This window comes from Anas acuta, chromosome 5, assembly GCF_963932015.1.
Source record: "Anas acuta chromosome 5, bAnaAcu1.1, whole genome shotgun sequence".
Taxonomy (NCBI): domain Eukaryota; kingdom Metazoa; phylum Chordata; class Aves; order Anseriformes; family Anatidae; genus Anas; species Anas acuta.
In genome coordinates this window covers 16812769-16832739 of record NC_088983.1, presented here as the reverse complement: position 1 = coordinate 16832739, position 19971 = coordinate 16812769, and the positions used below count along the sequence as shown (strand labels likewise).

Sequence of the window (19971 nt, the reverse complement as noted above, 5' to 3'; positions counted from 1 at the left end):
TTCTCCCCGCCCCTCACAAGATGGCGGCCGGCGGCGCCGGGGCAGGAGGCGGCGGTGGGGGCGCGCCCCGCGGGGCTTGAGGGCGGCCGAGCCTCGAGGCAGCGGCGGCGGCTCGGGGGCACCGCTGCGGGGCGTCCCCTCGCCGGGAGCGCCGGGCTGGGCCCGCTGCCGGGCGACCAAAGGCTCCAGTGCTCCGAGCCGGGCTCCTTCTCCTCCTCCTCTTCCTCTTCTTCCTCCTCTTCCTCCCCGGTGAGCCCCGGCGGCGAGGCGCGGCCCGGCCCCTCAGCGGCGGGGTCTGCCCCGCTGGGGCTCCCCTCAGACCCCAGAGGCGCGGAGCTGGTCCCTGCGCCGCTTCTAGCACTCCCTTATTTTATTTTTTAAGGTATATGTCTAATAAACTTCGAAGCTCTCTCTTAACAACAAAAGACCCCCAAGGATCAAAAGTTGGTATCTGGAAGTTAGGGGTTGGCATCTGGTATTGAATGCTATTCACCACCATTGCTGTGCATGCTCTCAGAACTTGAGAGAAATCTGAGGAAAAGGAGGGAGATCTAAATAAATAAACATTTCCTCTGGATTACATAATAAAATGCTTTCTTCCCCCATTCAGATTAGTTCTTTCTGAGATCAAGCGCTTGGACAGAAAAATGACATCGATTATCAAGCTGACCACGCTTTCAGGGGTGCAGGAGGAGTCTGCCCTCTGCTATCTATTGCAAGTAGATGAATTCCGCTTTCTTTTGGACTGTGGCTGGGATGAGAACTTTTCTATGGACATTATTGACTCCCTAAGGAAGTAAGTAGTTCAGACACTTTAAATAGGTCTTGTCTCTGAAAGTTTTCAAAATGCTAGTCTGTGGTATCTGCGTGATGATGTTATATCCAAAGTTGTTCTTTTTTGCTCAAAATGTGGTTTATGTGAAGGGGATAATACTGCTAAAACATCTCTAGTAAATTTTTTTCTTTAGCCTTATGAGTAACCTCAATTAACTACAGTTCTCAAACTGTTCAGAGTTTATTTTAGTTTAGATGTTTCATGTTTTTACATATGTTCTGCTCTGCATCAAGTTTATAGGAGGCTGACCTTGGCTTTAAAGTAATTTAGGATGTTTAGCTAAGTTTTAAATGAGAGGCCTTATTGTATGAAGGCTGAAGATAAAGTGGATCAACTCATGCCCCGTATTTCAAGTTTAACAAACTGTCAGTCTGGAAAACAGCTTCTGTTAGTATCCCAGTCCTGTCAAGACATCAACCTGTCTAGTCTTTAGTACTGAACTCTTGCATGTTTATAGTGAGCTTTCCTGATGCAGAAATTGATTGCTGGTAAAAGACTGAAACATAAAAAAATCTGTGAAACATAAAATATTCTGTGTTTTTTGTTATATATTTTTTTAAAGTAAAATCTAAATTTTGTATACCACTTTGCTTGAGTTATAATTTGGCTTGTTTCAATTTGGAAAAGAAATGTTTTGATTTGATTCTTATCAATATAAAGATTATTGAGACTTGGATCCTGTTATTTGTTTTTTCTCATCTGAAAAAAAGTTGTAGTCTGTTTTAGGTTTTTAGATATATAAACATACCTGCACCAAAAATACTTTTGACTCTCTGGTGTCAGAGTATATATTAAGGTCTTTCTAATCAACAATTTAATGTGAAACTTTTGAAAGTTCATAAATGACCCAGGCCTTGAAGTTACATTTTCAGAACTATATCTAAGTTCTAACGTTACTTCAGAATGTTTGGAATATCTCTGACTTTTAGTTATGTTTTTTAAACCTGGAAGGATTTGAATTTTCTTGGTTGGCATTCAGATTGTGCAGTTGTTTGCAAAATAGTCATGGCTGGAAGTGTATAATTACTTTCAGAATTCTTTTCAGCAACTTCTGTTGTCCTTCCTTTGTAGGCATGTACACCAGGTTGATGCTGTTCTCCTTTCTCATCCTGACCCTCTACACCTTGGCGCTCTCCCATATGCAGTTGGAAAAATGGGGTTGAATTGTGCCATTTATGCAACTATTCCTGTATATAAGATGGGGCAGATGTTTATGTATGATCTGTATCAGGTATATTTAATTCATACTTTAATACACAACATCATTGATAAGGTAGATGGCTCAAGTTTTTGAACATTCTTTGCTTCTTGTTTGTTGTAGTCCCGCCATAATACTGAAGATTTCACACTCTTTACGTTGGATGATGTAGATGCAGCCTTTGACAAGATACAACAGCTCAAGTTTTCTCAGATTGTGAACTTGAAAGGTAAAGTTGTTCTGTAAGGAACAGTTTTGATAAACTGCTTCTAGGGACTCTCTTACTTTCATCAACAGTTAAAGTAACTTTTTAAAAGGAGTATGTTTATGAAGGTCACGCATTTTGCAGATCTGAATTCAGTAACACTGTGCCAATCTGTATCAGTTGAACACGTGACATTAGTAATTGTATATGGAGGTGGGTAGAAGTTCCACTTAATGAGGAGGAGGCTGTGCCAAAGCATATTTAGGCACTGTTTTCTCCTTTTTTTGTGTGTAACTTTTCTTGGAGCTAGTTCACATGTCTAAAAAATACTTATTCATACCGCAGAGCTGCTCAGTAACAAAAGAAAGTTTTACAGAGAACAAATAATGTGCAGATACTAAGTTTTAGCATGTGAATGTTTTAACGAGGTCTTTGTAGACTATGAATGAAACTTAGCATAGCTTATTGCTAGGAACTGTGACATACAGATAATCAGCATCTTTTCACTGTTGCTGAATTCAAAGATCATAATGAAATGGAAACGCAGTTCTTGCACGGACACACATAAGCTGATCAGCAGCAGCTTGTCTCCAAGATGCTGTATCTCCCAGCTCCTCAGTGCTGCCTGCTGAAATTCTTGCCCTGTAATTTGGCATCCCATTTCTATTTTTCTTTTCCATTCTTGAAAGGCTGCTGACCCTTTTTCAAGGTATTTGTAGCACGGATATATCTGTGCTACCAACTTTGACATCTGATAAGTGTTTTAGTGAACAACTGTGTCAAAACACCTTTTTCATATTTAATGGAAGTGATGTGAAGTTTCGATGGACGCATCTAAGAAGATAATATGTGTTCTAATCATTGTTAAAGCGGTGCAGTCATGCAGTTCTAGTTGGTGTCATCGATCAAAGACAATGAGTAACGGTCATGGTTGCTCTAGTTTTACTCTGACAAAGATCAAGGCTAGTATGAGTGACAAGAGGCAGCCGTGCATTTAAAAAAGTAAGAAAAGCGACATGTAGTGCTGAAAAGATCAGCCATCCCTCCTGACTGTAGCACGTAGACACCTTTCCTTGGAATTCTTTCACTTGCCTGTTTGTCGTTCTGGCAGATTTCTTGTTTGTGTAACTTACTTTTTTTTTTTTTTTTTTTTTCTGAGTACTTAGGCAGTGACTGATACAGTAAGCATTTTGTGGTGCAGCAGAGAGTGGTCTGCTTTTCACCAGCTGACTTGCTTTCCTGGGATGTGTTTGTTATGTAACGTGCTGCTGTTTAGGTCTGTAGTTATAGCAGCTTGGCAATGCCACTGAGTACTGGTGGGAGGTGGCGTGAAGAAGTGCTCTTCACTTTAGTTTCTTTTTCTGGAGACAGAGTAGAAATGAATTGCAAGAAGTGTAACATCATGAAGTTACTGGTTAGATCACAAGGAGAGAGATGCTACTGATTTTCACTCTTCATTTGATTTTTTTTCCAGGTAGTAGTTGTGGAGTTATTTATTTACTTTTTATTTAGAGTAATGGATTTTAGTACGTGTAATGTACTTAAAATATCGAGAGGTTTTTAAAAGACGGTTCTTTTTTGTAGGCAAAGGACATGGTCTGTCAATCACACCATTGCCAGCTGGTCACATGATAGGAGGCACAATTTGGAAGATTGTCAAAGATGGAGAAGAAGAAATTGTTTATGCAGTTGATTTCAACCACAAGAGGGAGATGTAAGTTCAATGTAGCTATTTGTATTTCTCAGATGTGTTAGGTGTGCATTATTTTGTGTAATAAATAGGTACGGAAGTAGTAGTGCCTTTCCAGAAATAAGATGCTCATTTCACATGCATTCAGATTAATTGATTTTAAACAAGCGTTAGCTCTGGGTTTCCTCATTACACTCAGATTTATTTATTTGTAAGTTTGAAGCAGGAAACATCTGTATTGTGCAGTTTGGAAAAGCTTTTCTTGCAAGTTTAAGAAGGAAAATAATAACACAAAGCTCATTGTTGTGTAGAGAACATAGACATTGAGCAAGAAAAAAAATGTTTTCTTCTACCTTAGACAATAACTGACAGGATTCTTCTCATGTCCTGACTTCCTTCTTTAAAATGCTTATTTAAAAGAAGAAAGACAAGAAAATGAACACTGAAATAAGATAATTTTTCACATTAATATTAATTAATGTCTTGTATTATGCATCAAGCCAAATTTAATCATTGAAACATAGAATTGTAGAATATCCCAAGTTGGGAGGGATGCACAGGAATGATTGAGTCCAACTCCTGGCTCCACACAGGACCTTCCAAAAATTAAACCACATGTTGGAGAGCATTGTCCAGATACTTCTTGAACCCTGACAGGCTGGGTGCTCTGACCATATCTCTGGGGAACCTGTTCCAGGCTCTAATTTGGGTCTGTTCCAGGTCTAATTAAAGTTATACAAAAGAGGCTTTTGGGGAATGAGAAGAGAAGAAAGTAGAAAAATGAAGCTAATTGAAACTGCCTTTGTTCTTACTAATGATCAATTGTAGATATTAAATATAATTTATGCTATGTGTCAACTGCCTCAAAATTACTTGTACATTAGGATTTTGAATCTTTTTAAACATCCTCTTATTCTGGGTCTAAAGTCTTTTCATTAGGAAGCTCTCTGATTTGTTTATATGTGATACAATAGTTTTCTATTATTGAGGAGTTTGACTTCTGTACATGTAAAAATCTGGAAATTAGCCATTTTATTTTTTATTGTAAAATGTAAATGCGGAAAGTGAGTTTTAGCCTTTTTTCCACAGCCATCTGAATGGATGTTCATTGGAAATGTTGAGCAGGCCTTCATTGCTTATTACAGATTCATTTAATGCTACCTATGTACAACCCAGGAGGAAGCAACGGGATGAGCAGCTACTGAGTATGTATTCTGTTTTGGGGTTCAAGATAGCAGTAACAGGATTTATTAGCCACTGTAAATTGTTTTCCTGTAAGAAGCTCACCAGCATCTAAATTAAGAATCTTTATTAAAATTTAACAAATTTTGATGGTACTGATCCTGTAGGCAAAACATTTTCCTAAAAACAAAGAATTGTACCCTATATAAAACTGTTTGAAAATGGGGTATTTTACCCAGGATTGTTTGATTTCTCAAGGAATTTTTAAATGACCTTTTATAATGCAGTCTTTTTTTTTTTTAAGCTCCATTCTACGGATTGTATTTATTTATTTTAGAAAGTAATATCAAGGCAGTGAGATCTTCAGAACTACCAAGAAAAGTCCAGCTCAATTTAATTGGAAATGTGGTTTTGGCTCTGTCTTGAAGTTTAATTTATTGCTGAGTTCAATTTGCTTTTGACTAATGACTGTCAGTGTGATACAGGAAGGGTAAAGAAAAACACCACCACCCTACAAAAATCGAAGTTGTGGTTTAAAGTGTAAGCATTTTGTTTTATTTTTTTCTAGCTAATGTTTTGGAGACATTACGAGGTGATGGAAATGTATTAATAGCTGTGGATACAGCAGGCAGAGTTCTGGAACTTGCTCAACTTCTTGATCAGATCTGGAGAACAAAAGATGCGGGATTAGGAGTCTACTCTCTAGCACTTCTGAATAATGTCAGCTACAATGTAGTGGAGTTCTCCAAATCACAGGTTTGTTTTGTTTTCATTTTTAAAATGCAATTGTGAAGGGGATAACAGGTTGTATGTTTAAGAGGTTTTTTCTTTTCAACAGTTAAAAGAAAAAAAAAAGCTAAAGACTGGGTGTTACCTTGTTCTAGAGTTGGTATTTGTATCTCAGATGTTTTGATCGAGTAAGACAGTGTCTAGTCATTGCTACTGCTGTACTGCTTGATACTTGTTTCTACTTTCTTTTTAATCACAAGACTTGTCAGTATAGAGTGTAGCTATTAAAAAGTACTCATTTCTGTGGTGTTTCCACTCAGCATTGTTTCTATACACGCTGAGAAACCTTGATGTAATCACACATTTCACCTCTGTACTTAATATCAGGTTTTTATGTTTTTACAGAGCTTGTATTCCTATTAATGATTTTTTCTTAATATATATTTTAGGTTGAATGGATGAGCGATAAGTTGATGAGGTGCTTTGAAGACAAGAGAAACAATCCTTTTCAATTCCGCCATCTCTCCTTATGTCATAGTCTTTCTGATCTGGCTCGAGTACCTAGTCCAAAAGTTGTTCTTGCCAGTCAACCTGATTTAGAGTGTGGGTTTTCAAGAGATCTTTTCATTCAGTGGTGCCAGGATTCCAAAAACTCTATAATTTTAACTTACCGCACTACACCTGGAACATTAGCACGATTCCTGATTGATAATCCTTCTGAGAAAGTTATAGATATTGAGGTAAGAATTTGTCCATTTATCTAAAAGTTTTTGATGTGGGCAGAGTATAAGCAAAACTGATTTTTTTTTTTTTGACCTGCTGAAAATGCTTTTAGTGGTGGAAGGAAATCTGAAGTAAGTATGTTGCATATATAACAAGTTAAGGATAAATTTACATAAAAATAGATCCTACATTAGGAAATGCAAATTGTTTTTCAGTGCTGTGGTAGAATTAATACTTCACAGAGATGAGCATGAAGCTGCTTTTAAGTATTTAAATATTTAAGAAATATTTAATTATTTATTATTAAACAACACTTCTTACATCTTTTTTATTATTAAAAATAATCTGCCATATATTGGGATGAGGGAAGAATCGAGCTAAATGAGTGTAGTATATTGCACCAGAATTAAAAAGATAAGTGAGATTTAGGAATTAGAAGAATACAATTAGTTGTTAGTCATGTTTTCAAATTATTTTCAAGTAGTATACCTGTGTCTGCTCTATGGAAAGTGCTAGTAACTTACAGGAGTCCCCTGTGGTTGCAATGATAACTTCAATCCTGATGATGCAGCCTGCTTTAGTTTTAGATTGGATTGGAAATGTTCAATTACAGTATTAGACTTATTTCTAGATTTCTGCATTATCCAGTGCAACCTATATTCTAACTTGTTCTGTGGAAAACAAGAAAGAAAACTTGATGTTGTTTTGCATACTAGTATAGCATTTTGCAAGGTTCTGGTTTTGTTAGTTACACAAAAGTTTAAAAAAAAAAAAAAAGTTCTCATTATAGAGTATTTGCATTTATTGAAGAGAAATGTGTCCTGAGGATGTTTTGTCTAAAGAATTTTTGTAAAGCCAATTGATTTTAATACCTTAAAAATGCTTTTCTGTTAGTCTCTGCTAATTGATAACATTGTCACGATATTGCCGTGCTAAGGTGCCACACAATTACATATTCTTGTTCTGTATGTGACAAACAAGTTGCATTTGTCCTCGGTACTTAAATATAAATATTATCTTACCAGCAGTGTACAGGTGAAATGTTAAAATCACATCAGCTACTCAAAGTAATGTTAATTTTTATTCTATCTGTAAGTTGAGAAGACGTGTCAAGTTGGAAGGAAAAGAACTTGAAGAATACCTAGAAAAGGAGAAACTAAAGAAAGAAGCGGCTAAAAAGTTAGAACAGTCTAAAGAGTAAGTATGTGGGCTGTTGTGTTCTGCTGTTACTGTTAGAGTTGATATTTGTGTGATCAGCTTGATGCATCAACTGTTTACAGGGATAAATGAAAATTGTGGTTTTGATAGGTTTGTCTGAGGGCACTGAGGAGTCAGAAATGGTTGTCTTTAATGTCATTAAGATAGACCTGTTTCATCTGCTTTTTGTGAACAACTTCTCAGATGCATAAATTGTCCTTGCCCTTAGTGTCTGTTACTGTCCAGTCAGTGTGTTTATGTAATACTAAACCTGAATTAGAAAGAAAATTCTTTTCTTCTTGGAATGCCATTTCAGGGCAGATATCGATTCCAGTGATGAGAGTGATGCCGAAGAAGATATTGATCAGCCAACTGTACATAAGACCAAACATGATTTGATGATGAAGGGTGAAGGTAGCCGAAAAGGAAGCTTCTTCAAACAAGCAAAGAAATCTTACCCAATGTTTCCAGCCCCCGAAGAAAGAATTAAATGGGACGAATATGGCGAGATTATCAAGTATGTAGAGAAAGCAGTGATAGTGCTTAGTAACATGTAACAGCTATGAAATAGTTCAAAAATAGAAGTAATAAAAATAGAAACCAGCATTCTCTCCCTTGCTACACTGTTATATGCTCTCCTAAACACAGTAACATTTGAATGGCTTCTGTAAAACAGTTTGTGCTAAATTTCACAGAAAGCAGACCAGTGGTTCTTGGCATGAGTTTACATCTGTTAAGTTGTATTTTTGCTACGTTTTTTTCTTTTATTTTTGAGAGAGAAGATTTTTATTTTTTCTGAACCTGACTTTTTTCTACTTTAAATGATACAATTTTGGTAAATTTACTATGACAGGAAGGAGCATCTTTCAAGCTAGGAAAATTTAGCAATATTTGTAATATTTGTGTGAGGAGTACATGCTAGAAACCCTCACCTTGCTAATGTTCTGTAGGATATCAAAACATTGTTTTGAGATATGAAGGTAATATTTTCCAGATGAGCTGTGTTCACATGTGAAAATATTGAAGCCAAGTGTAATAAAACTGTTAGCACTAATGATTCTAAAAGAAGTCCGTAGTTATAATGAGGATTATTTGTTTCTATACTGTGTAGTGCTTTGCAGTTACTATAAGATTATTAAAAACAAAATGCCTTTCATCCTTTAGACCTGAAGATTTTCTAGTTCCAGAACTTCAGGCAACAGAAGAAGAAAAAAGCAAACTAGAATCTGGCTTGACAAATGGAGAGGAGCCTATGGACCAGGATTTATCAGATGTTCCCACCAAATGTATTTCAGCAACAGAATCCATGGAAATTAAGTGAGTGGAGTAGCTTTGTTCCAATTTTTGGTAACTTCATAGCTAGGAGGGTACTGTTTGAAAGGCCAATGTGTTGTAACCAGCATTCAGCTGTTTTGCCTTCTTTCCAGAAATACTTGTTCAAGCTGAAACTGGTGCTTTCTTTTTTTTTTCTGAGAAGAAAAAAAAATATTTCAAGCGTTTGGGTTTTTTACATTGTGACAATAGGCAGTAGCTATGTTTATTTCTCATGCAACAAGAGGGTCTTTTGTAGAAGTGCTAATAGGAAATGCATGCCAATGTAGTATCAGCCGTTAATAGTGCCTATATTTCACATTCTGTTTTGCTTTGAATTCTGTTTGTCACCTGTGTGATATAAAGGGATAATGGGAAAATTCCAGTACTACGTGTGTCTCCTGAGTCTATCCTCCAAGGTCTCTGATGCTAGAGGATTCTTTGGAGCTACTGCCGAGATCAGTGCTTGTAGGGAAAATACAGTGTGTTGTGGGGAGCTCGTTAGGAAAATGTTGTGTACTGTATTGTTTGCAGCTGTGTATGTATCCAGTGAGTCTTGAGCTTTATGAGCCTTAGTCCATGCTATTAGAATAGCGGTGTGGATATTGTACAAATTAGGTTAAAAAGCTAGCTTGAAATTAAAAAAAAGTCATATAGGATTCTCTTTTCTTCTCCAGGTTAATCACGATTATTTTTTTTTACTAGTCTTTCTGGGAGTATGATACAGAATCTTATGGCTCTTACTCTTAAGAAATATACGCTTTGGTTCCTGTTTGAGGAGAATTGGAAAAGGAAGAGCAAATGATACAATAGTTTGTCAGCACAGATAAGGAAGTGTGTATGTATATATTGCTAGAAAGGATTGAACTTATTCACATACTCTTAAGTCATGTTTTGATAACTATGTAAGTGAATTTTGGGAACTTAGTGTTAAATATATGAATGTGCTGATATTTGGCAATTCTTTATTTCACTGATCCATAAAATGTCTTGTGATGACAACTTTTTCTGATGTAGAATAATTTTAAAATTTTTCATTTTTTAAATCAAAATTTTTGATCAAATTTTGAGTGCTTCAGAATATTTTATTTAAACTTAAAAATCTGTTATTCTTTTTTTTAATTCAAACTAGAGCTAGGGTTACATACATTGACTATGAAGGACGCTCAGATGGGGACTCAATTAAAAAAATTATTAACCAAATGAAACCAAGACAACTGATCATTGTCCATGGACCACCTGAAGCCAGCCAGGACCTTGCAGAATGTTGCAGAGCTTTTGGTGGAAAAGACATTAAAGTTTACATGCCAAAACTACATGAAACTGTAGATGCAACCAGTGAAACTCACATTTATCAGGTAAGCTACAGGATTTTGTTACTTGTGTAAGTAATGTCAACTGTAATAAAGCTGTACTGGCAGGCTTTCTTATTTAGCTGTTTTTTTCGGGAGAGGAGACACAAAATGCTACATGTGTACACTTGATTTTGACACTGGCAGCTTTTTTCTGTCGTATGGGTAGGCATTTTCCTTATGCTTAAATGAATGTTACTCTGAAGTGCTTAAAACAAAACTGGAATGTGAGATCAGTCCACTTTTGCCTGTAGTGCAGAAGGTGAAGTTTATGTCCATTGGAACATCAGTTTGCTTTACTCTTAGTGTTAGTAGATTAATTGTGTTTGTATTTAAAGTACCGTTGTATGCTACAACTGCTTGGAACTCAGGATTCTTTCTCTAATCTCAAGAGGAGAATTAGCAAAAAAAAAAAAAAAAAAAAAAAGAAAAAGTAGTGCTTGGGAATAAACATGTACAATCAGGGGCAAGTTAATGTTAAAGAAATTATTTAAAAAGGTACATCTGCCTACCACCACCTCTTTTCTGCTCACAAAAAAAAAAAAGTGAGGTAATAATAAAATGTTGCACTTCTTTAATACATTGTATTTAGTTTTCATTGTTAAGCTCAAAATGAGAAAACTCGGATAATTTGTGTGAAGCATATGAAAATTCATATGGTCCTGATGCAAATTTTGAAGTTGTTCTGAGGAAAGCATCTCACATGCAGTTTAGGTATTTGGTCTTTCATGCCTTCTGTACTTTTAAAGTTAATAGAAAAACATCAGTAGAATTGTTGAAAGAGGTGCTTTTGCGAGTTCACAGAGAAAAATCTGTTACCTGTGGAAGCAGAAAGCTCCAGTTACTCAAAATTAACTTGTTTGGAGAATCTTAAAACAGCAGTGTTTTCTTTGGTTTTGTTTGTTTGTTTGTTTTAAAGCTCTGAGGATTGCTAGTGTGAAAGAAATGAGATTTTTGATTTTTCACTAAATATTTGTCTGAATAAAAATTTAATAGCTCCATATTTTGTTTCAGTTTTATAAGGGGATAATTCAGTCTTCAAAGATTAAAATTTTTTGTTTTCAATTGGAAGCTGTCTGAACAGATGAAGTACATTGGAGACACTGAATTAAAAAATAAATGGGAGTGGGATGTTGGAATCCTAATGTCTTTTGGGTGAATTGTGTTGCAGATAGTTAATTAGTTGCAATTTCATTTGTACAGTTGCAGCCTTGATTCTGCTATTGTGATCCTGCACAATCTCATGTGGATAGCAGTCTTTCAGAGTAGGGTTTTAATGAGTTCGAGTCCTGGAATGTGCCAGAGGAATCAGGGTAATGTTTTGGTCACTTAGTCTGATATTTACAACATCCCCTCTTGCAATAAGATTTAATTATAATTTTTTAAAGAAGGTTGAATTTTGGAGCTGCAGTTTCATAACCTGAATGTATCTGTGTAAATTTTCCATAGAATTACTAAGGCCAACTGAAGAATCCCTTGGCCACAAAAAAAATCTGATGTTTTAAAAGATTAAATGATTTAAATGATCGTTCCTGCCATAAATTTAACTTGTTTGCAGTCATAAGTTTCTTATGTTAATCACGGAAAAACAAAAGTTTTGTTCTTTGCTTTTTTTTTTTTTTAAGTTGACTGCTGATATCAAGTTTATACCATCTGTGTTTTTTAAGTATAGAATGTCTTGTCTTAGAGATATCAAGTTCTTTCTCTTTCCAAAAGACTCTGAGTCAAACCTGTGCAGAAAGATGGTGAAAGGAAAACTGCTAATTTTGGAAACTTGAAGTAAGAACTCCATGTGTTTTCTATCAAACCAACAGTACTTTTATTTTTGTGCAACCCAGGTCAGGTTAAAAGACTCTCTTGTCAGCTCCCTTCAGTTCTGTAAAGCCAAGGATGCTGAGTTGGCTTGGATAGATGGTGTCCTGGACATGAGAGTTTCAAAAGTGGATACTGGAGTTATTTTGGAAGAGGGAGAGCTGAGGGAAGATGAAGACCTAGAGATGCAAGTGGATATACCTTCTTCAGACTCCAGTGTCATTGCACAACAAAAAGCCATGAAAAGCCTCTTTGGTGATGACGATAAGGAGATGTGTGAGGAGAGTGAGATCATTCCTACTTTGGAACCTCTGCCACCTCATGAGGTATAGAAACTTCCCTGATTTCTTTCTAGTACTTAGAGGTTGATAGTTATGATCTTATTCAAATGAAAGTCTAACTTTGTTCATGTTTGGTTTTCTTTTAGTTAAGCCTGCTACTGTTCTTTCAGATTTTAAGCTTTTCAATAAGGATGATCTGTTGCATTCACAAACAGTGCCTAGCACGCAGTTACCAACTATCTGTGAATGAGATCTTAATGTTTCGTATTTGTAATTAGTACTTGTGGATTTGTAAATCAGTTACTTATTCACTCTTGAGTCTTGTTCTGTTTTGTTGATACTATAGGAATTACTTCATATACTTGAGCAGAAATACATGTCTTGGAAATTCATACACCTCTGCCTCTAGTAGTGATCTGAGTTCATTAATTTAATCTCTTTACCTTATTCTTTACTCTGAAATGAAAATGATTGCTTGTGTGAATAGATATTATTTCATTTTTCAGTGAATGATTAATATAGCTCCTAATCCTAGAATTACAATACTGTTTTACAGTCCTAAATGTAGTCTGTTTCAGGGGCTAGATAAAAGTGGAGACAGCTCTAAAGTCTCTTCATACTTCTGTGACAGTTGTCATGGATCTGTAGTGATCAGCAGTGCAGCTTACTGCAGCTCTGTCCCTGGTTGTAACGTGTCTCAGAAGGGATCTTCAAGGGCAGTTTTCTATGCAATATATGAGTGCAGAAAGAAATCCTTTATTTACTTGACAAGTAATTTCTATGCTATCCTGTCCTGGAAACATCTTGCTGCAAGTAGACAGAAATACAACCTGCTCAGTTACAGTCCCCCAGCCTGTCCATAGGCCATGCTGTTGCCAACACAACGATGAGGAGATATTTGGAAAAATGGAAGACAACAAGTAGCACAAATATTAAATTTTTGTATGTTGTTTAAAGGTTCTTGGTCACCAGTCTGTGTTTATGAATGAGCCAAGACTATCAGACTTCAAGCAAGTTCTCTTGCGAGAAGGTATACAAGCTGAATTTGTAGGAGGAGTGCTTGTTTGCAACAATCTGGTGGCTGTTCGCAGGGTAGGTGTTCTGTATCTTAAACTCTTTGGTAAATAATATTCTAAATGCAAATTAAATTTCTTGATAGTGTAAAGATAATAAACTGAAACATGTCTTTTGTTTCAGACTGAAACAGGGCGCATCGGATTGGAAGGCTGTCTCTGTCAAGACTTCTATAGAATAAGAGACCTTTTATACAAGCAATATGCTATCGTCTAAAGGAGGTTCTGCGAAGGTGTTTTTACTTGAACTTGTAAAGATGACGAGGAGTTCTCTCAGTTTTGACTTTTTGTAGTTTTCTAATTTATACAAGGGAGAAGTAATTCATAAAGAATAGGTAAACTACCCTGAACATGTAAATAACTGCTACTGTCACTCTTCATAAACTTATTGGTACATTCCATGTTCTTGACTCTCAAACTGTTATGACTTGCCATCTCCTACGTAGTACATTCTAAATGAGTTTATGGCTATGAACTGTTCCTCAGGAAAGGTTCACATTGACAGGACATGTTCTGGTTTGATAGATTCCCTGCCAAAGAGTACAAAGTCATTCTTCTATTCTAAAATAAGATTAAACATGGAACTGGTTTTTGTCCATTTTGGAAGAGGCTTGAGTCCTTTTTTGTTTGTTTGTTTTAAATTGAGTTTAAGTGGGCTATGAAAAACATAACTAGAGTTGACTACCTGAATGTTCCCCCGGTGTTCATCTGTCCGTGTCTTAATGTTGTTGCTGTCTGCTCTTACTTGTTTGTTCCAGTACAGCATTTCATATTCTGTATGAAGTATTAATCTGCAGGATCAAAAAATTGCTTTGAACAGGTACACTAAGAAGACTGGAGAAAATTGTCAGGCAGCTTAAAATCTAGTGATTGTGTGCTTCTGAGTAACTTCTGTACAAACTTACTGGATTTGCAATTTCTCGCTTTGCAGAGTTATGCCAACTATAAAATCTTTTGAGTTCTAATTTTAATATTTTCAAAGACTGAAGCCTTTTTCTGTGCACCGCTGTTTGTTCAGAGTGCCATGAACCAAGTTCAAGAAGATCCTTTATCTGGAGATCTGAGTTCATGTGATGTATTTAATGCTTTTGTGCCATGTTTCATACTATTGCATGTTTTGAAAATGGGATTTATTGTAGCTTTTTATGCTGGAAATTGTACTTACTTTTTAGGTGAAGATGAGTACAGTTTTGTGTGGCTGAATTTCTCGGAAATTAATTTATGCATATAAATGGCCTCTTGAGAGTTTCTTTAATTCCATTTTCTTCCATCTGTGAACCACCAGTTTTGGCAGTGGAGGGTTGCCTACTTGTTTTTACATAAAACAGCAAAGTCATATGTGCTCTCTGTGTATACGTTTAAATAACATCTTTGGACAAAGTGGCAAAAAAAAAAAAAAGCCCTGTGGGCTATTAATGGTAAGATAATTTACCTTGCAATTCATTTTTGACTAATAGTTTATCTGATCTACAGATGATTTATACTGTTTAAAATAGTAACTTGAAATTGAAGTCCATGCTTAACAAAACAAAAAAATCAACCAAGCTGCTAGAACTAGATACTAAAAATGTAAAACACTTGAAAATGTAATGCAAAGTGAGAATGTGTTTTGTTACAGGCAATAATCTTGGCTAGTAATGACTAAACAGCTCAACGCTTCTTTGGCAACAGTATATAAAAAAGGTTTATTTTCTGTTACATTGACAACTAGAACTTCTTAGAAATGCTCTGGTTTTGTAGCTGTTTTGGAGCAGTGCTGTGTAAATCTTTATGATACTGGGTGCTTGCTGGTGAATACTATTGTATTACCGTTGTTGATACTAATGAACTTTATAAAGTGCATTCCTTTTTACATAATTGTATTGGCCTTAGAGCTTTTAACTTGGAGGCTTGGGGAGGGCAGAGATCACTTAAGGTGGTATGGAATATTGAAATAAAATTTTAAAACCTTTAGGAAATGGAACTAAAAAAAAAATGCTGTTCTTAAAAAGGGGGAAAGACAAGACAGCATGATCACAAAACTTTCAATCTTTTTTTTTCATAACTTATTGTTTCAAATCCAGTGAAGTTTAACAAATGTTAGTGTTATTAATTGCTACACCTCCATGTGTCCTGTTAAAGGACAAAGTAGCATCATTGCTGAAGAATAAAGCTCAAGTATGAGCATAGCAGCTAATTATTCTGCATTAGTCTATTCTGCTTGAAATAGTCTGGTATGAAATGAGACCTAGGAAGCTGATGTGCAGGACAACAGGAGTTGTCTGAGCTCTGGGACAGGAGAAGGCTGGATTTGTGGGCTGGTGAGTGGGAGGAAGGGGAAGTACAGGACATCTGTAGTAACATCACAGGCTGCAGCTGTGCTGTGAGGAAGGTGTGCTCTTTGGCTACACATTCCTTACTTGGAGGCACTGTGGAACCGAAACAAATTCCTGTGAATGCTACCTAGTCTTCTATCAGCTTTCTGATAGGTTATTATTATTTTGTTGGTTTGAACTGTAATTTATTTTATACAAGAATTGAACTTCTGTCTTAATTTTCAGTTACCAGTCTGGTTCTTGCTTGTCACTGAAATGAAATTCATTTCTGCTCACATCCAAAAAATGTTGGTGCTGCCATGGGCTGTAAGCTTTGTTTTTGACTCCTGCGTTTTCTCCATAACACCTACAATTTAATAGGGAGTACTATTCCTAACTTTTTTCTCTGTTGTGCTTGAGGGCAAGAACATTAACTTCAATTCAAACCTAGCTTTGGTACTTATGACCATTTTAAAAATATATCCTTCCAAGGGTCTTGAATAATTCAGATTCCAAAGCTGTGTTGACGCACAGGAAAGGCTGACACTTGCTGTGCCCCACCATCACATTTTGCAGTATTTGTGGGTGAATCTTAATTTTCATATTCTTTTCTTCCTGTTCCTATACTACCTTTTAATTGCAGTCAAGCACTGCTTATTTTGGAATAAACAAGCAAGGAGATGCCCTACAAAGCCATTCCCTCCCCCCAAGTAATTATTATAGATGGTTCTATCCCAAAACACATTGTGCAGAATCAAGATTGCTTTAGTAAGGCATGACACACATTAGTATTTCAGTTGGGAAAGTGGAGTGTGTTGGTTGGGGAAAACACTGTAACCACTAACACTTTCAGAGACTTCAGCAAAAGAAATTTTAATGTAATGATCTGAAAAATGGTACAGTGTTCTGTTTCATGGATGTTACATGTTTTTGTAGTTTTAAAAAGTTGTTGGTGATGAAGATGATCAACAGTCAAATCTGCTATCCAGTAAACAATTTTAGGTCTTGATCTGAAAACTGTGTAAGGAACTGATGGAAGTTAAAAATCCATTGAAATTTATTTTTTAAAACACTTGATTTTTAAAAATACTTCAACCGGTTTTAGAACTTATCCTCTGAGACTTTCTGATTGTTATGACTCAAGAAGCAAAAAGTGCATCAGTAATACTCACTTGGTAAATGCAACTTGCTGTCGCATGCCTTTTTTGCTGTAAATGCAGACCAGGATAGTTAGCTAAGTCAATGTGAGCAGCACTAGTCTTAAAAAAAATAAAAATACTTTTGAGGTCTGAAATACTTAATGTAGAAGGAAAATAGAGAAGCAATATTTTAAATACCCATTAATTGACAAGTATTTTGTCTTACATGTAGATAGAATGTGAAAGCTTGATAAATATGGGAGGTATGGGAGAACTATATTGTTTCATGCTGTGTGCTGTAAATTGTATTCTCCTTGCTAGGTTATATATTACCACTGTGATACAAAGTAAAATAAATTACAGCATTTCTGTAGAAGAATGTAGTAGAACTTCCAATAAGCCACAGATCTGTTTTCCTTGAAAAGAAGGGTCCGTAGAAGCTCAAAACATTACAAACAAGCTAGTTCAGCATTTGAGCTGTAAGCAGTAATAACCTGCCTGTTGTTGCATAATCCTCTTAGGTGATGCAAGCTGGATTTGTGGTTCAGCAGCTGAATGATAATGAGCTAAGCATCTGCCAAAAAGCATAGTCTGTCACTGCAGGCTGGTATTCACAAATTTTAGTAATGAGTGCAAAGTTGATTTCAATAGCATACTTGTTTTCTCAGATATTACTCATTTTCAGTGCAGGTTTTCTGAAGTGCTGCAAACCTCTCCAAGAGGTATTTCTGTGGGAGTTCCAAACAATTTTGGAAAGATGGTAGTTTCAGTTTAAAAACAACAAACAAACAAACAAACAAAAAAACCCAACACATTTCTGTCTGATGCAGCCCAAGGTTGGTAGCAGTATCCTAAAATTGGGTTTGGAGAATTGCATAAGAAAATCAAAGGGGATGGTTTTTCACGTGGTAGTGGTTATGGCGCCCTTGCTGATATTTAAGGTGAGGTAAATAAAGCCTTGTATTTATTGTCAAAAAGCAAAGGCATAACTTCCGCAGCAAATGAACTATTCCATCTCCAGCGTGGATTTTTTTTAGATACAATTGCAATTATTTCCTTTGTGGCTAATCAGATGTTAGAAATATTTAAGGTGTCAATTACAAAGACTTAACTTTAAAACACAGATATTAAGTGAGAGCTAGCTCTTGGAGTGTTCAGTTTCTTATGGATGACGTCTTTGTTGGTACCTTCTCAGAGTTGTCATTTAACTCAGTTGGCCTTTCTGCGAGGAGCCTGGAGTAGTTGTCTCACCAGGTCTAAACCGTAAAATTGTGACGCCCAGCACAGTGACTTCCTTGGCTGGTTTACAGCTATGTAAATCAGAACAAAAACATGATCTAGCGTGAGCCAGCTTAAGTCGCTGAAAACGTGTCCTGCTAAGAAAAAAAATGTTTAATAGCTGAGAAATTGAAAGCTAAATTTTTATTAGGGCTTGTTTAAAGTTGTAGTTTTATGGAATGCCATTGCAGGTATTCTAATCTGCAGAAACTGCTGCTTCCTCTCATGATGTCTCTAGTTTAGCAGGAAGAACAATCAGCTGCAGGAGTTCCTAGTCGGGTTTCAGTGATAATACTTTCCTTGAAAAGTATTTTACAGTAATTGCCTCAAAGTTGATCTTTCTCTCCCCCCCCCCCCCCCCCCCCCCCCCTAAATCCAACCAGGTAAGCTCGATAGCGTGCGCATCTCAGTGTTACTTGCAGTGTTTCTTAGAAATAATTCTGAAGAACGGTGGGTAATCTCTTGTTATCTTTAGTAATACTCAAGTGGTTTAGAAAAATTGCACGAAGGATTTTGAAAGATTTTTGAAATAAATTGAATGTAGATAGAACTTGGTCGTCCATAGCACTCAGTAATTGTCACCTGTTTCTTTCCTCTATCAGTTAGGATGCAGTGGTAGAAAACAAGCCTTTAAGGGTCACTTTCTGATGACGTTGTACAATGAGCTATTCAAGTTTTATAAAAAAACACAGTTTAGCTAACTGGTCTGCTACAGATGCTTCAGGATGTGAACTTGAAAATGTTTTCATGATGCAGATTCTCTCAAAAAAGTGGGAGGTAGAACATATGACAACATTGCCACCTATTTTGCAATTTTATTGCATGCCTGGGGCAATGGTTGTAGCTTATCCAAGTAATTGTTTTTATAAGGACAATGTTGGCATCTTCTCCTGTTTCCAAGGAATGTGTTAATTCCTTGAGGTGGGGAACCCTGAGCATGGTGTGATCAATACTTGATACATTTTGCTGCTCCTGAAGAAGCAGCACAGCTGGCAGAGCATATTGCCCGTCACCATGCCAGGCTTGGCACTTGAAAGTCTGCCAGATTGCTTCGTGCTGTTGGGCTAGCCACGGATCCATCGGCAGTGTGCAACGGCACGAAGATAACAGGCATTTCGTTTTTTGCCCTGTGTAGGATCACAAGAATTAATATTGCATTTAAAGAGAGTCCAGCCTACTTTGTGAACCCAGTAGGTATTTGCGTTGTATTACTTGCCTAGGCCAGCCTCCATGCTGCAGGAATCTATAGAGAAATTCTGGTTTTGATGTATTCTGGAAAAATATTCTGTTAGCATCAAGGTTTGGAGTCACTCTGTATAGCCAGCTTTTCATGTTTTATGTAATTTTCTTATGCTTCAGTATTTCTTTCATAATCTCCCTGATTTTACTAATGCACAATATTGCAAATGCAGTATAAAACTAGTCAACAGACTTTAAATCATTTGTATATCTCTAAACCTCTTATGCTGATTAAAAGTGTTAAGGCTATTAGTATTTTTTATGTAACTGGGTCTAAATTTAGTTTGTTAGAGTCAAAAACCACTCTGGTATTGCAAGCCATGATCCTAATCTGCTTCCTGGGAGTTGATGGCAACAGTTCTTCCGTTCAGCTTCTGTGTCTGTGAATCAATGAGTTGAGCAGTTAACATCATGTTTGTCAAAGAAATTCATA

At 36.4% G+C, this 19971-nt stretch overlaps 1 protein-coding gene across 2 annotated transcripts; it reads left to right on the top strand.

The window, feature by feature from the left end:
* The first annotated feature begins 5 nt into the window (after positions 1 to 5).
* Positions 6 to 15445, top strand: CPSF2 (cleavage and polyadenylation specific factor 2). Of its 2 annotated transcripts, none has more exons than XM_068682916.1 (15): positions 6 to 249; positions 611 to 796; positions 1907 to 2066; positions 2157 to 2262; positions 3823 to 3952; positions 5018 to 5133; positions 5679 to 5866; positions 6289 to 6579; positions 7659 to 7759; positions 8076 to 8276; positions 8924 to 9076; positions 10203 to 10428; positions 12261 to 12560; positions 13473 to 13607; positions 13713 to 15445. In XM_068682916.1, the coding sequence occupies exons 2-15, from the start codon at positions 648 to 650 to the stop codon at positions 13803 to 13805; spliced, it is 2349 nt and encodes a 782-aa protein (XP_068539017.1). In that variant the 5' UTR covers positions 6 to 249; positions 611 to 647; the 3' UTR covers positions 13806 to 15445. The 2 variants fall into 2 exon arrangements, with proteins under 2 accessions (XP_068539017.1, XP_068539016.1); XM_068682915.1 differs by having other exon boundaries at positions 6 to 382.
* The last annotated feature ends 4526 nt before the right edge of the window (positions 15446 to 19971 follow it).

Bases quoted from the DNA above. Each gene is read 5' to 3' on its own strand.
- CPSF2 (XM_068682916.1), top strand. From the start codon at position 648: ATGACATCGATTATCAAGCTGACCACGCTTTCAGGGGTGCAGGAGGAG. The intron at 2,263-3,822 runs GTAAAGTTGTTC...TCTTTTTTGTAG, and splicing joins TCAGATTGTGAACTTGAAAG to GCAAAGGACATGGTCTGTCA. The intron at 5,867-6,288 runs GTTTGTTTTGTT...TATATATTTTAG, and splicing joins TGGAGTTCTCCAAATCACAG to GTTGAATGGATGAGCGATAA.